Raw genomic sequence first — 16,030 nt, forward strand, 5'->3', positions numbered from 1 at the left:
AGGCCTTCCCTCTCACCCCGCGTTCACGGGAGCGGGCATCAGCTGATGACCCCGCCCTGGGCCACAGCCCTTCATATATGTGAATAACACAGTTGAAGCCCTCTTCCCCCTCTTGTATTGCACCTGATGGAGCCCAGCTCCTTTGTCTTCATTCAGTGGTATTTATTAAGCGCTATGTGCAGAGCACTGTACTAAGCGCTTGGAATGTACAAATCGGTATCAGGTAGAGACAGTCCCTGCCCTTTGACGGGCTTACAGTCTAATTGACTTGTCTTCCCAGCGGAGAGTTGGCTCAGGATCGAACCATCTCTATAGTTCTCCCTCAACCCTTCCCAGGGATCTGACACCTTTCCGGCAGAGCCCAGCGCTGCTCACAGTGCTCCAGGTGCTTCCAGTTTGTGACATGTTGTTACAGTGGATAGGGTCCAAACGGAGTCACCAATCTCTGGGTCTCTCAATTTGGCACCGTCATGATGCCCAGGAAGGATGGAAAGGGGGGAAGGGGAGAGGCTAAGGTCGGGGGGGACCCACAAGTGAGTGGCCAAGCCCAGATATCGGACCCCGGAACTGGACGGCACCCCCAGGAGCACGTAATCAATATACGTTAATGGTCCAAGTGGCTGTGATGCCTTACGGGTGATTCCTTGGTAGATTATAAGATCCTCGACTGGGGTCACGTCTACTCATTCTGCTGTACTCTCAAACACTTAGAGTCCTGCACGCAGTAGGTGCTCGATAAACACGACTGATGGACCCAAGTCCTCTCAAGGGGTAGTTGGAAGATGGCCAAGCCTCGATGGGGGAAGGCTTCCTGAAGGAGGTGGGTTTTGAATAGGACTGTGAAGGTACAGGTAGCTGGCAGATCTAAAGGGGAAGGAGTTAAAGACAGAGGAGGGCCTGCAGCTCAGACCTTTAATCCTTTTCTGAGGATGGGAGACTGCCAAAGCTGTACCATCACCTTCAATAAATGTGTGATTTCTAGCGCAGCTGAGAGATGAAGTGCCAAGCCTCGACTGTCCCACCTCCCCACATAGAAGTCTTCCAGGAAGAATGCATGCGCTTACTGACCCTTGCGAAAAAATTAAACCTGGAAGCTTGCAGGCTGCAGTGGGAGGAAGGGGAGAGAGACAACTCCCCTGTCAGAAAAGCCATCCCCCTGCCCATGTCTGACTGATAATGCGACGGTCACTACTGTAGTTGGGGAGGGAATGTGTGGGAGGGCGGAGGTGGAATCACTGATTGATCAGTGACCTCCGAGCCCTCTGCTTGGCCCTGTCCACCATCTTGGAGATACTGCCATTGCCGGGGGTGGGGAAGGGGCCCGATCTCGGAGAAATACAAGGTGCTGGAGGTTGGCCCCAAGGCTGGGTGGGTGGGAGGTGGCCCGGGATAGCAGTGGCCCAGGCTCCGGGCGGTGCCCAGCTGAGGGAAAGGAGGAACCCGTCGCTGCACGTCTTACCACAGAGCCCAAGTCTGGGCCCGTGGAGGAGGAGGAGGGGGTGGCCAGAGGTGGGCAGGGCCACTCTTAGAGATGGCCACTCAGAACCCGGGGCACACCCACCGACCGCGGCCCATTCCTTGAACGGACCTGGGACTTCAGGGGGAAAATCCCCGTTGCACTGTACGCTGCTTCGGCGTCTGAAGAAATCAAGGCTGTGGCAATCGTTCTTTGCAGTTTGATCCCCACCGCATCGATGGGATTTCAGCCCATTTTCCTTCAAGCCATTCATCCGGTGGTGGTGTTCGTTCCATCAGTCTGCTCGGATGGGGAGGTACCCATCCCCTTTCGGCAGAACTGGGTGAAAGGTAATCGTGCAAACCAGAGATATTAGCTCAGGCATATTCTCCCAGACCAGAACTCAGCTCTGAGCCTTTGGCCATCATCAGAACCTTCCACTGATCTTTTCAACGAAATGGGCAGTGAAAATTGGGTGAAGCTATGGCTTTGGTTTCCAAATATATACATATATGTACTGTATACACTCTATGTGGATACATTTATTTAAGGGCTTACTTTGTGTTCAGCCACGTTCTAAGAGCTGCGGTAGATAGACTTTAATCAGGGGGAACCCAGTCCCTGTCCCTCCAGGGGCTCCTGAGGGAGTTCAGGTTTTTATAATTGGGGAAACTGAGGCATAGAAAAATGCCAGGATTTCTGTGGATTGCTAGCCAGTGCTTAGTCTTACACTGACCAATCAATTCCTTGGACAGGAATGTGTTCCTAATAACGATAATATTCGTATTTGTTAAGCATTCGTGTGTGTCGAGCACCGGGGTAGATACACAATAGACAGATTTGACAAATTCTCCACCCTACATGGGAGTGAGAGTCTAATGGGAGGGAAAATACTTACTGGATTCCCATTTTATTGTTGAGGAAACAGAAGCACAGAGAGGTTGACTCGTTTAAGATTCTCCCAGCAGCTAAATGGCGGTGGTAAAACTCCTCTCCTAGTCTGTCACATAATCCAAATGACACAGAACCCACCCGATGTTGCAAGAAGGTAAACTCAACCCCCGACCTACTCAATGATTGGGGAATTCTGCTTTCAGCCCTCGCCAACCTCAGGCAAATGAAAGGAGCCGCTAACTTCGGGGTAGAGGGTTGGCAGTGGCGGGGAGTTATCTATCTGGGGATCGCCGTAACACCGAGCGGGTCAAAATGTGGGCAGGTCTCTCGGCTGGGCACCCACTTTATCGGAGCATTGGGCAAAGCTGACAAATCGTGTGGCGAGGAGAACGCCTCTCCGTCTGTAGAATGTAACCGGCAGTCGCATTTATTGAGCGCTTACTGTTTGCAGAATGCTGCGCTAAGCACTCGGAAGAGTAGAGAATAACAGATTCCATAGACACGTTCCCTGCACGGCGGGAGCTGACGGTCTCGGGGGGAAATAGACCTCGACGGAAAAAAATAATTAAATCACGGCTTCGTGCCTCAGTGCTGCGGGACGGGCGGATATGGGGGCACATCGAGAGCAGCGTGGCTTAGCGGCAAGAGCCTGGGCTGGGGAGTCAGAGGTCGTGGGTTCTAATCCCGCCTCTGCCCCTTGTCTGCTGTGTGACTTCGGGCAAGTCACTTCACTTCTCTGGGCCTCAAGTAACTCATCTGTCAAAATGGGGATTAAAAAATGTGAGCCCCATGTGGGACAATCTGATCACCCCGTATCTTCCGCAGGGCTTAGAACAGTGCTCAGCATATAGTAAGCGTTTAACAAATACCATAATCATTATTATGCTGATGATTATCATGATTATTATCTTCCTTGGGAAAGAACAGGGAAACGGTGGGAAGGCAGGAGCAGCTTAGAAGGCCCCTGGTGTTCCCCTCAGGCCCCAGTGCCAGGTATGCTGCTGCAGAGGATAGATATTCATTTGTATTTATTGAGCACTTACTGTGTGCGGAGCACTGTACTAAGCGCTTGGGAAGTACAATTGGGCCACAGAGCGAGACCAGCGTGGCTCAGGAGCAAGAGCCCGGGCTTGGGAGTCAGAGGTCATGGGTTCGAATCCCGCCCCTGCCACGTGTCAGCCGTGTGACAAGTCACTTCGCTTCTCTGGGCCTCAGTTCCCTCATCTGGAAAATGGGGACGGCGACTGTGAGCCTCACGGGGAACAACCCGATGACCCTGTGGATCTCCCCCAGCGCTTAGAACAGTGCTCTGCCCCTAGTCAGCACTTAACCAATACCGACGCTATCTATTATAGGGGAAGCAGCGTGGCTCAGTGGAAAGAGCCTGGGCTTCGGAGTCAGAGGACATGGGTTCGAATCCCAGATCTGCCACTTGTCAGCTGGGTGACTGTGGGCGAGTCACTTCACTTCTCTGGGCCTCAGTGACCTCATCTGTCAAATGGGGATTAACGACCTGATGACCCTGTATCTACCTCAGCACCTAGAACAGTGCTCCGCACAGAGTAATAGCTTAACAAATACCAATATTAGTATTATTATTATCATTATTAATATTATTGTTCCTGCCCAGCAACGGAGAGGCCTCGCTAGCCCGCGAGCCGAGAGTGCGCGCTGATTGGCCTGGCCGAGGGGGGCGCGCTGATCGGCGCGGCGAGCGACCAATGGGGAGCCGGCGGTCTCCCGGCAACCGCCAATAGGAGGCCAGAGGCCGCTCCTCTCCGAGCCCCGCCCTCCAGCCAAGGGCCAATCGGAGGCGCCTGGCCGTTTGCCGGAGGGCGGGGCGGCGGCGGCCGTAAAGCGCGGCCCCGAGGTGGTGAGGGAGCCGCCGGGCCCGGCGGTGGAGCGGCCATGGCGGGCGCCCTGGTGCGGAAGGCCGCCGACTATGTCCGCAGCAAGGATTTCCGGGACTACTTGATGAGGTGACGAGGGGAGCCCCGCGCCGGGCTGCTGGGAGGCGCCGGACGGGGTCCTGAGGCCTCGGGTCCGCCCCGCTCACCCTCCCCTACCGACCGCCCCCTAGCGACAGCCCCCGGGCCCCGCTCACCCTCCCCCTGAGCAAGCGCCCCGATGCCCCGCTCACCCTCCCCGAGCAATCGGCCCCCAGCAACTGCCCCCAGCAACTGCCCCCATGCCCTGCTCATCCTCCCCCAGCAATCGGCCCCTTAGCAACCGCCCCTATGCCCTACTCACCTTCCCCTAGCAAGCGGCCCCCATGCCCCGCTCACCCTCCCCCAACAACCGCCCCGATGCCCCCTCACCTCCCCCTAGGAACAGCTCCGTTACCCCGCTCACCCTCCCCGAGCAGTCGGCCCCCTAGCAACCGTCCCCATGCCCTGCTCATCCTCCCCTAGCCATCGGCCCCCTAGCAACGGCCTCTGTGCCTTATTCGCCTTCCCCTAGCCACCGGCCCCCATGCCCCGCTCACCCTTCCCCAGCAACCGCCCCCTCGCCCCGCTCATCATCCCCCCTAGCAACCGCCCCGATGCCCCGCTGCCCGTTTCCCGGGGGAACCGCCAAGGAGTGGGGTCCGTCATTCATCCAGTCGTATCTACTGAGCGCTCACTGTGTGCAGGGCACCGTGCTCGGCGCCGGGGAAAGTACACTCCGGCAATAAAAGAGGTGCATGCCCGTGGCCATCCCCCTGCCCCCGCCTTGGCCTCCTGGCTCCCCGTCGGGGCGATGGGCGTCGGGGTGGTCCGAGCTGCTCCCCGGGCACCGACCTCCGGGCCCGCCCGCGAGGTCGGGAGAGGGGAAGGGGTGAGGCCCAGCAGGAGTCCTGCCAAGGCTGGCGGGCCGCCCGCCCCATCCACCCTTGGAGGGAAAAGCGGCTCGGTGACCTTGGAAACGTCGTGGGCATTTGCCCCCTCCAAGGCTTGGAATTGCGCCTGTTGGTTGTGCTTTGAGCCGGGACCCATTGAAAAAATCTGAATTAACCCCACGACCCGGGCATTATTGTGTCCGATACTGATTTCTGCAGTGGAGTCGCAATCTCTGCGCATTTCGTCGTACTGTGAAGTACTTTCCGGGGAAGAGGAAGCCAAGGTCGATAGGCCCCAATTTGATCTGTCAGTCGGGGCCGACGGCAAAAGACGAGATGAGATGCGGCCTCCTTTTAGCGTCGGTGCCGACGGTTTTTTTCTTTCAGGAAATTTGTACTTTGAAAACTCTGGTAGTAATCTGAATCCTTAAAGGCTTAGCAGTAGATGGCAGTTTAAACGAAGGCGACCCTGAGAGCCAACAGGTGAAGACATTAAGAGGAGATGTGTCTTCATTTGTGGCAAGAGGAAAGAAATTTTGCAATCCCGTGTTTACTCTACAAAGATGCACTTATCTCTTTTGTAGAGGGCGGATTGAAGGTTGTGCAGCCAGGCCCTGAGGAATTTGTGACTTTGTGCAAATTTTAGCCCCCCGATCTCTGTCTTTCCTCATCTGTTGCTAGATTTCCTCATCGCTTGTGGAAGACAAACCATCGTTTTCCAAATAAAGTCCTTTTTCTAGTCTGTTCTAGCAGCCTGTTGTGTTGGTGGTTTGGGTGGGTGTCTTCTAGGAGTTTTGTATACAGAAACCAGGTCACCTTGGATGGAGTAGCTTGGCAGCAGGGGAACGCGGGGGGAAAGCGAGAAAGCCCGAGGGTCTGGTCATCTACTTAAGGAGAGCAGTCGCAGATTCGTCCTCCAGTTTGAGGATGAGACTTCATCTGTGTGTCTTTGAGAGAGAATCCTCCAGTTTGAGGATGAAACTTCATCTGTGTGTCTTTGAGAGAGAATCTATCGCACATTAGTACGTGAAAACCCAGTAGTGCGCCTTTTCTGACTCCATGCCAAGCAGTTTCAAGTCCTTAGAGCCTGGTGTTGTGTGCCCTGTGAGTACCACGTGAGTGCTCGGTGGCTAATTTATTCCTAAACTTGCCCTTGATACCCTGCCTGACTTGGAGCCCGTTACTTAGCTCTTCCCTCTCCTAGTTCTTGCATTTTAGCTTGCTTATCTTATCTTCCTGCTTGGGGGCACCATCCAATAATGCCTTCTGTGGCACAGTAGCTGGAGGGAGGCGCCTTCTGCAGTGAGGATTGTTAAGAATCTTAACCGTGGGCTTAGTACGGGACCTGGCGCGTGGGAAATGTTTCACAGATACCATAAAGAAAAAATCGGATCAGCTGCTGAGTGAACTGAGCGCCCAAGGCCAATGGGGCCGAAAAAGCCACAGCCAAGTCCCTACGTATCTGCGGGAGGCAGAACGGGAGAAATCAAGACTGCTTCTGCAGCTTTTGCAGGTCTGGGAATAGTTCAGATGCCTTCAACCCATCTTGCAGTGTTTCCTCCGTTGTTATTGGAGGCAGGCAGGTGGGCTTCTGTTTTTTATTTCCAGAGCAGGAGTGTCAGGTTCTACGATAACAGTAAGGGAATATACTCTCGTTGAGTGTAGGACCTGTGTGTGGAGCCTCAAATTCAGCCTCAGGAGGAAAATCATCTTTCAACCTACCTGGAACCAAAACTATGTGTGCTCACAGATAAATTGACTTCTGACATGGCACCTGGAAGTAAATCTGAAATGGCCACATGCTGAAAATGCTCGCGGTAATGAGCCGCTACAGTCTGTGCTAATTTTAGCTGCTGGGTGTTCCAGCGTAGTCCCAAGGGCAAACTGCAGAGATCGGCTCCGGCGGTCACTCACATCAGAAAGATAGGACTGCAGTTTTCTTGACTGAGTAGGGAGTTGGAAAAGCATCTCTTGCTGCACAGACTTGCAGACCTCTTTCTTACAGGACTTTCTCGGGTGAAAGGAACGAGAACCTGGAGATTGTCCAACTCTCCTCCTTCTCTCAGTGTCCACTTTCAGAGGCCCTGAAGCCTCAAAAGTCTCCTCTTTTCTTTTCCTTCCAGTCTCATTAGGAAGAATGAAAAGGGGCTAAAAACACCCTTGTCTTTTCGGTTAAGGTTTGAAATTGAGGAAGGCTAACTCCAGATTTTCTGGGGCCGGTCTGGGCAATCTTTTCCAACCTGTGGCACTTGTCATTTAGTGGTACGACGGTCACTCAAGCTAGCCCCACCTATAGAAGCAGCATGGCAGCATGACAGAAAGGTCGTGGCTTCTAATTCCCGCACTGCCCCTCATCTGCTGTGTGACCTTGGGTGAGTCACTCCGCTTGTGTGTGCCTCCGTTACCCCATCTGTGAAATGGGGATTGAGACTATGAGCCCCAGGTGGGACAGAGGGACTGTGTCCCACCCAATTTGCTTGTATCCACTCCAGCGCTCAGTACAGCGCCTGGCACATAGTAAGCACCAAACGAACACCACAGTTATTATAGAGATAGAGTGGTGGGGAGACCTCAGAGGTTACTCAAGCAGGTAAGAACTCATGCCCGGGGATCCCCTCCCTGCAGGAAAGCCAATTCCTGTAAACACAGGCAATGAGTGGTATTTATTGAGTGCTCGCTGTGTTTGGACCACTGCTCTGAGTACTAGGGAAAGAACAGTAGAATTAATAGACATGATCCCTGCCCTGGAGGGATTTACAATCTGGGAGAGGAGCATATCTCCCCCCATATGTCCTATATACTCGTACCCATCTTCAGCACTCATGAATACGTGTTTATTTAACTTTCTGCTCAGTCGCTTATTTCGATTACTCTTAAAATAAACTCCCCCGCAAGCTCTCGGTAGGCAGCGAAGGTGACACGGGCTTGTTTTGTACTTCCCCAAAAACTTTGTACAGGGCATTGCATCCGCCGGGTGCCCAACTCCGTCCTGCACTCACCACTCACATAGCCCCACCTGACACCGCATCGAGCCCCGGACCTGAAGCCAAGTACAGAAAAGCGAGCCCATCTCTTCTGCGCCGATGCCGAGCTGCTTTCCGGCTAAATCAAGAAAGGCCCGTTCAACCAGTTCCCCCATCTGCTCCCTGAATGCAAACTGGAAGCCAACTTCTCGGCTTCCTCACAAAGCAGCACAAAATCATGGGGCAGTGACACAATCCGCCTAAGACCACCGCTTCTTCTGCCCACCCCCAGTTCTACGCTGCTTTTGGCCAAAATGGAGAACACGCCTCCCTCCGCCCCCGACCCTGTTGGCAGAGGAAGAGGTTGTCACGGCTCATGGTTAACACTTAAGCCTACGACTGTAAACTCCACCACCACCACCCAAGTTTGCTTTTTTGTTGGCTAAAAAATCTTGCATCGATTTTCAAGAAAATGATTAAAAAAGAAAGCCTAGAGAGAGAGAGAGAGAGATGTTTGAAGTTGGGCAGAGATTTTTCAGAAGGACTTAAATTGCCAAAAAAGGTGCTTTATGGAGAAAAGGAGGCTATTCACCTTAAATCGGATGCATTTTTCACTAACAGAAAAACCGCTATTCGGCAGAACGAGTTTCTATTTCTGCAGCCTCCTGCAAAGACTAGCACAGTTAGGCCCTACTTATTGTGGGTTATGTTTTGAAGTGGTTTAATAGAGAATAGCTAATAGTTGTGATGTTCTAAGTTGCAGAATAATGTAAAGGGATTTCATATTATATGAGAGGTTCCAGAACAGATCCCAGTTTATAACATTTTCTGTGGGAAAATAACTTCATGCTTCAGCCGTATTTTCAAGAAACCTATCACAGCTGTATCTTCGAGTATATTTGTACCAGGTAATTTCAATATTCCTTGTACTAATAAAGTCAAAATTAAAAGCAAGCCAAGCATTTCTAAGTTGTGCGGGGAGAATCGTGGTTCCCTGCAGCAGAAGCGGAGGATTGTATTCTCAAGTAAGGACCTGGGGATAGGTTTGGTTTCTGTTCTGTTGTTTTCCCCATTACTAATAAAATTGGAGGCATTAAAATGTGGTAATAAGATTGTTAGGGTATTTTCTTAATATTTCTTTTAGACGCAGCTCAGTTTCAGGGTTATTGGGTTTTATAGATCACTGCTCATGTAGTAGCTGGGAAAGTGGAAAGAGCACGGGCCTGGGAGGCAGAGAACTGGGTTCTAATTTTGGTTCCGCCACTTGTCTCTGTGACCTTGGGCAGATCACTCAGTTACCTCATCTTTAAAATGGGGATTAAGAGTGTGAGCCTCATGTGGAACATAGATTGTGTCCAACCGGAATTACTTTGTATCTACCCATGCGTTTAGTGCAGTTCCTGCCATGTAATGAGCACTTAAAAGAATTTACCATTTTAAAAGAAAGTAGCTGAAATAGCAAATTGGAGACAGCTAAAGTCTGTATTGAAATTCCGATGAACGTAAGAATACTGTAGTCTAATCATTTGCAAAATTCAATGCAAAGTAAATGTTGGGGTTTACAATGATCCAAATTCATTCAGACCTTGAAGGATGGATGTTTAAAAATTCAAAGTCACTTTGCCACAGTCTGACCCTGGGATAACCCAGGATGGGCTGGACTTATTTGCTCTGCTGGGTAATCCATATGGAAAGTTTCCTTTGAACTCAAACAACATTTCTGCTGTTGCATGAGATGACCCTGAGGAGATAAGACTTCTGGCTCCGGGAACCGTTATATTTTAAACAGGACACTGTTGTAGCCGTCTCTGAGGGCTAGATTCTCTTGTCTGATGTTGTTCCCCAACCCACCCCTGCTTATGCGGGGCTAAATGTGTAAAAAATGCATTTGGGGCAAGTATAATTTGGTTACCAGCTGGCTTTTAATGTTCCTGTTGCTTTGGACAGGTGATTAATCCCCAACAAAAGAAATAAAGGTCCCAAAGACACCCTTGTGTTTTTAGGCCTGGTTGATAGCCTGGTTGATAGCCACGTCAGTAAGCAAAATAGCAGTGTTAACAATGACTGCCCATTCTCTGCATGCCGCTATGTGTTTTATCGCTTTTGAGAAGCGGGGAAAGCTTCTCAAGCTATAGATCAGGGCAAAACTTTTTGAAATATGCTTTAAAATCGATCCACTTTCATCCTTGGGAAAACAGTGAAGCATTTAGCTTCTCGGTAAGGTCTTGGTAGTAAATGAATAGAAATTTAAGTTGGAGTACTCCTGTAGCAAACATCACCCTCCTCTCCTCATACCAGGTAGACTGGCTTGGTTCTTCCAGGTAATGGGATGTCAAAAGATGATGGTTTTAGACGCGATTTAAATGACCAAAATTGTTTAAGCCTCCCATCTTGAAAGGGATCGATTTGTTTTCAAAAGTCAGAAACTTAGGTTTACAGTGGCTTCCGAGAAATGAATAGGTTTTGTAATGGGCCAAGCTGCATTTTAGTCTCTAAGGTCCGGGGATGTCAATCTGTAGACCAAATGTGCTCTGCGAAATCAAGGAAACTCTTCTTTTTCTGAAGGGGCTGACCTGCTTTTATTTTCTTCCATGTTTTTCCTGTGGGTACCTCGATGACCTCTCACAAATTAGTACGGTAAGGAGATTGTTTCTGTTTTGTTTCAGGCATTTACCGCATGAGCAAATCTGGGGGCACCTGATCTGAGTTATTTTAGCCTGCGGCTGCCTCTGAAATCCCAGTAGCTAGTGAGTTACGGACGAGATTTGCTACCAGTTTCCTCCTCTTTCCTCGTCCGCTCCAGCCTTACTTTTAGAGGTAGTGATGTTCTTTTTCCCTAGTGCTCCTCGAACGTTTCCATCAGAGGACCTCCTCGGAATGGGGGTGGGGAGGAGAACTCCTTGAAGAGTCTTCTCTTCTGTAGAGCTTTTCCTCTGAATTCTGCCAAGTTCACCAGTTTTGAGCAGACCCGCTGCGCCAATCGAAGAAATAGCACTAGGAGATAGGAGAACCAGCTCTTCGCTGGGGGGTGGAGGCCATCAGCTTCACCCTCACGAATATTTGGGCGGGGCATGCGATCTTTGCTAACCTGTCCTAGAAACGGTGCCACGTTCCTACTTTTTGCCCCCAGGAATGGCTCACCATTCCGACCCTGGAGTCCAGCAGGAAGAAGTGTGAAATACCTCAGGTTAGGTAAATCATGGCATCAGAAAGGTGGTTCTCATTTATTGTCACTAGTGGAATTCACTTTTCAGTGGTTTATGCCAAATGAGAGGTGACCGCTAAGTAGTGTCTAAGGGGCAATGAGTAGAAATCATTGTTTTCCAGGGACTGAATGGGAATAAACTATAAAATAGCTTCACGGAATTAAGGTTCATTGGCGGATCATTCCCATTTCAGGACTAAATTTCAGAATTCACAGGTCTTGAGAGTCCCCTTCCATTTTCTTTTCGTCATTTTGAATCTTTCTAGAAATTGTTTCTGAACGCCTTGTGTACATTCGTAAGTTAAATTCAAGAGCCCAAATTGCCAAGTTTATAGAAAAAGTGACTGAAAATTTCCACGAAGTTTCCCCCAAAAGAAAACTGTTTCATTAATTTAAAAAAAGTCATCACATAAGGAGAATTGGAGGCATCCAGACAGTAGGATAGCGAAGGGATAGGGTTCCATATCCTAGCTTCAGCTCAACCACCTTCATCATTTTTAAGTGGAGAACGACTCCAAGTGGAGAAACCCTCCGTGTGAATTTCCCCGGGGAAAATTCCCCTGTGCCAATCTAAGGGAACGTGGCAGCCGCAGAGACCGGTGATTCAGCCACCGTCGTCTGTGCTGCGATCCTTCGGGTCCCTCACCCACTGTACTTGGGAACAGGGAGGGAGGACCAAAGGGCAGCAACGGGGCCCACCGACAGACTAGGGTAGATGGCAGGAGAAATAGCGTGAGACCACTAAGGTGGGAGCTCACCACCCTGCCCACAGTAAGCACTCAATAAATACCATTAATTGATTGATTAGAGGATTTTGTGAAGTAGGGACAGATTAAGGATTGGCCATATCATGCCCTTTTTTCGAAAGATTCACACGAGATTTATGTGTCTTTATAGGAAGTATTTTGTCCAAGTCAGCGGTTTGCAATTTAAGGATTTTCTAACTATCCTTTGAGAAATTCAGTCCATCAGTGGTATTCATTGAGTGCTTACTGGGTGCAAAGCACTGTACTAAATACTTGAAAATCATATTCAAAAAGTTAAATATGCTATCTCGGGGTAGGGGAACAGCAGGCTTGCATGGTTTGGCTGCCGAATGTTGAACTGCATTAATTAGATGATTGACATTAGAAACCATTTTTAAAATATACTATATCAAAGCCAGGGAAAAATCTGACTTTTCTTTCTGAACTTTATGATTTCCAGCACTTTTGGGGGCCAGTAGCCAACTGGGGTCTCCCAGTCGCAGCTATCAATGACATGAAGAAGTCTCCAGAGATCATCAGTGGTCGAATGACATTTGGTAAGAACGTGAAATTTGAAGGAATAATAAAAAGAAAAATGGGTCAGATGGAGAATTGGAGGTACAAGTTTTGAAATCTTTATAACTTTTTAAGATATCTAGGCCAGGGTATTTTCAAGTTTAAATCCTCCTTAAATTCTTTCCATCTGCTGTGATGATTTTATTTCCATCTTGGCACGGTGCAGTTTGGCTGACTCAGATAAGGGTCTGAGCACAAGATGTTTTATACCCATTAGAAATGGCTGAGATATTGTATTGTAACCACGTAACACCCTGTATTTCATGGCGGGTGACGCAGTAGTGGTTCCTCGGGATCAAGTGGCACCACGGCCAACTGGGAGAGGAATAGGGGTCAGGGTTATTTTGTTTGTGGCTTTTTAATTTCAACTTGTCTAGTGGAACAAAACTTCCAATTTCCCGCACATTCTTGTCCTTAGACCTGGAGTTTTCCATCAGTCCAGTGCCCTTCACATCAAACATTTTATCAACGGCGTGTTACTGACAGCACTACGGTAACGTTTTACTTAATGCTTTCTCTTGGCAGCTCTCTGCTGTTACTCCTTAACCTTCATGAGATTCGCCTACAAAGTGCAGCCTCGAAACTGGCTTTTGTTCGCCTGTCACGCGACGAATGAAGTTGCCCAGCTCATTCAGGGAGGCCGGTTAATCAAATACCGGTCAGTACGTTTTAAATGACATAGTTGATCTGGCAACGCAATTCAGGGCTGACTTGCGCGGTGATGTTAATTTAAGATGGAGTGGGCTACCTCTAGCCATGACTGTGGACCAGTAATGAGGAAGCCAATGTGACTGCCTCAGCTCCCCTTATTCGATAATAATAACGATACTTAAGTACTTAATATGTGCTAAGCAGTGAACTAAGCAATAAACCAATCGTATTGAGCACTTACTGTGTGCAGAGCACTGTACTGAGCGCTTGGGAGAATCCAGAATAACAGAGTACACTGGGGTAGATGCTAGGTGAGCAGATAGGACACGATCCCTGTACCACATGGGAAGCAGAAGCAGCGTGGCTCAGTGGCAAGAGCCCGGGCGTGGGAGTCAGAGGTCATGGGTTCTAATTCCGGCTCCGCCGCTTGTCAGCTGTGTGACTTTGGACAAGTCCCTTCACTTCTCTGTGCCTCAGTTCCCTCATCTGTAAAATGGGGCTGAAGACTGTGAGCCCCACGTTGGACAACCTTATCACCTTGTAGCCCCTCCCAGAGCTTAGAACAGTGCTTTGCACATAGTAAGTGCTTAACAAACACCAACATTATTATTACATGGGGCTCACAATCTGAGGGAAGGAGAACAGGTATTTCATCCTCATATGTACAAATGAGGAAACTGATTTAAGAAGTTTAGAATGGTAATGAGCACAAGATGTTTAATGCCCATTAGAACTGGTATTTATTGAGCGCTTACTGGGGGCAGGGAACTGTAGTAAGCGCTCGGGAGCGCACGATACAGCAGAACTAGCAGTAAACGTTCCCTGCCCCTAAAATAGCTTACGGTCTAGATAGAGGACAATGAGTTTAAGGTATGTAATGGTTTTTACCAAGCGTTCTGGGGAGTCGAGGGTCGGAAGTGGAATGCAGCCAAAAATAACCCCGATATATCTATCTTTTGCTTGCCTTTTGACAGGATGAGTAAAAAGGCTGCTGCATAGCGGAGGAGAATGCTGTTTCTTCTGGACCCCCGGCCTTACCGGCTACAGCTGCTGAGACACAGATTCCACAGTCACGAATAACTCGACCGAGAAAAATAGCACACGGGTCTCATCACTAACCAGAGCTTTTTCCTTTTAAAATGAGATGCTGGACCTGAATTTTATTGCCTTACTACTGAAGATTTAGCTCTTGATTAAGCAGCTCACATCATGTAACTAATTGAATCGACTCAATCATGGTATTGATCTAAAAGACCATGTATTTTCTTTAGTCTTAATCATGGGATTTGTTTTAAAGAGAAGTCGAAGAGTAATAGCCTTCTTACTGTCCACAAGGTGTATTCATAAAACGTTGGTTCTGTGGTTGGTTCTGAAATCAACCGGATTACCACTAAAGAAAAACATTTTCCAGCAAGAGAGTTCCTTTAAACAGTTATCTGTGTGAATTGTCATGCAGTTTGTACTAGCCACATATTCTAACTTGTCTGAAATAAATCATTTAAATATTAGAGGTGATAATCAAGTGTTTGGACACGAGGGAAAAGTGGGGCTGGGTCGTCGAGGAGAAAAATGGGATTAACGAGGGGAGTAAGTAATCTGCCCTGGGCTGGTGCCACTAAAGTCGGGTGGTCTAGCATCCTGGAGGACAGATTAAAGATGAAAAAAATCTCCTTTCCTCAAGATGAGTGCATCTTTTGACAGTAATCAATCAATCAATGTGCAGAGCACTGCATTAAGCATTTAGGTGAGAACAGAGTCGGTAGGCCCGTACCCTGCCCATGAGGAGTTTACAGTCTAGAGGATAATAGTGAATTACCAAGAGGACAGTAGCGAAAGGCCACCGAGAGAGCAGACCAGAGCTAAATTGGACTGTACGCAAATTCAAGAAACATTTCTCTAAGTGAACTTTGTATATTCTAAGTTAGATTTTGCTTTCAGTATGGAAGTTTTCTGTTGGGTTTGAGAGCGGAGGAGCGTCGAGGAAAGAGCAGGGTGGTCCGTCTAGTCAAGTTGGTCCTTCGTAGCGCAAGGCACAGCGGGTGGCTTCGGTATTGCTTTTCAACGTTTTTCAAGTGAGTCGTTTGGGCAGTATTCCCCAGATGCCCACCCCAAACCTCATGGAGATAGTAGTTGAAGGATCCCTTAGTCCAGGTCAGCCCAGAACTTTGAGGGGCATCCCCATAACCTGAGAAGCAGCAGCTAAGTACTTAATTTGGACAAAGTCCTGTCCCAATTGCCGGCCGAAGCACGAGGACATTTAATCCAACATGAACCCCGACCCTCAAGGGACACTGTCTAAAACTGGGTGAGAGAAAGAATGAACGATTGGTTTTGTCGGGGCGGTTTTACGGTATTAAGTGCTTTCTATGTGTCAGGCACTGTGGTAGATACAGGCTAATCAGATTGGACCTGTTCTGAGTTCCACGTGGGGCTCACGGCCTTAATTCCCATTTTACAGATGAGCTAACTGACAGAGGCGCAGAGAAGTTCAATGACTTGCCCTTGGTCACACAGCAGACAAATGGCCGAGCTGGGATTAGAACTCAAGTCCTTCTGACTCTCAGGCCCGGGTTCCATCCGTTAAGTCACTCCGTTTATCGATATACACGTAGAGAGAGATTACTCTGTAAATTCAACAAAAGACCCAATTTGATCAATCGAGTACTGGGGAGCCGGAGAGGGCCCTTAAAACTCAGTTCTTGGACCTTTCTTCTTCCTGCT

General features: G+C 49.1%; 1 protein-coding gene across 2 annotated transcripts; it reads left to right on the plus strand.

Moving 5' to 3' along the window:
• The first annotated feature begins 4,209 nt into the window (after positions 1-4,209).
• Positions 4,210-14,817, plus strand: MPC1 (mitochondrial pyruvate carrier 1). Of its 2 annotated transcripts, none has more exons than XM_001506971.5 (5): positions 4,210-4,329; positions 10,765-10,768; positions 12,543-12,639; positions 13,184-13,316; positions 14,284-14,817. In XM_001506971.5, exons 1-5 carry the CDS (start codon positions 4,259-4,261, stop codon positions 14,306-14,308), a joined length of 330 nt encoding a protein of 109 aa, XP_001507021.1. In that variant the 5' UTR covers positions 4,210-4,258; the 3' UTR covers positions 14,309-14,817. The 2 variants fall into 2 exon arrangements, with proteins under 2 accessions (XP_001507021.1, XP_028904922.2); XM_029049089.2 differs by lacking the exon at positions 4,210-4,329 and adding an exon at positions 9,025-9,039.
• The last annotated feature ends 1,213 nt before the right edge of the window (positions 14,818-16,030 follow it).

The sequence above is a fragment of the Ornithorhynchus anatinus genome, chromosome 21 (genome assembly GCF_004115215.2).
Source record: "Ornithorhynchus anatinus isolate Pmale09 chromosome 21, mOrnAna1.pri.v4, whole genome shotgun sequence".
In the NCBI taxonomy this organism is placed as follows: domain Eukaryota; kingdom Metazoa; phylum Chordata; class Mammalia; order Monotremata; family Ornithorhynchidae; genus Ornithorhynchus; species Ornithorhynchus anatinus.

Excerpts from the sequence above, each read along its gene's own strand:
- MPC1 (XM_001506971.5), top strand. The coding sequence starts at position 4,259 with ATGGCGGGCGCCCTGGTGCGGAAGGCCGCCGACTATGTCCGCAGCAAG. Across the intron at positions 12,640-13,183 it reads CAGTGGTCGAATGACATTTG|CTCTCTGCTGTTACTCCTTA; the intron begins GTAAGAACGTGA and ends TTCTCTTGGCAG. Across the intron at positions 13,317-14,283 it reads GGCCGGTTAATCAAATACCG|GATGAGTAAAAAGGCTGCTG; the intron begins GTCAGTACGTTT and ends GCCTTTTGACAG.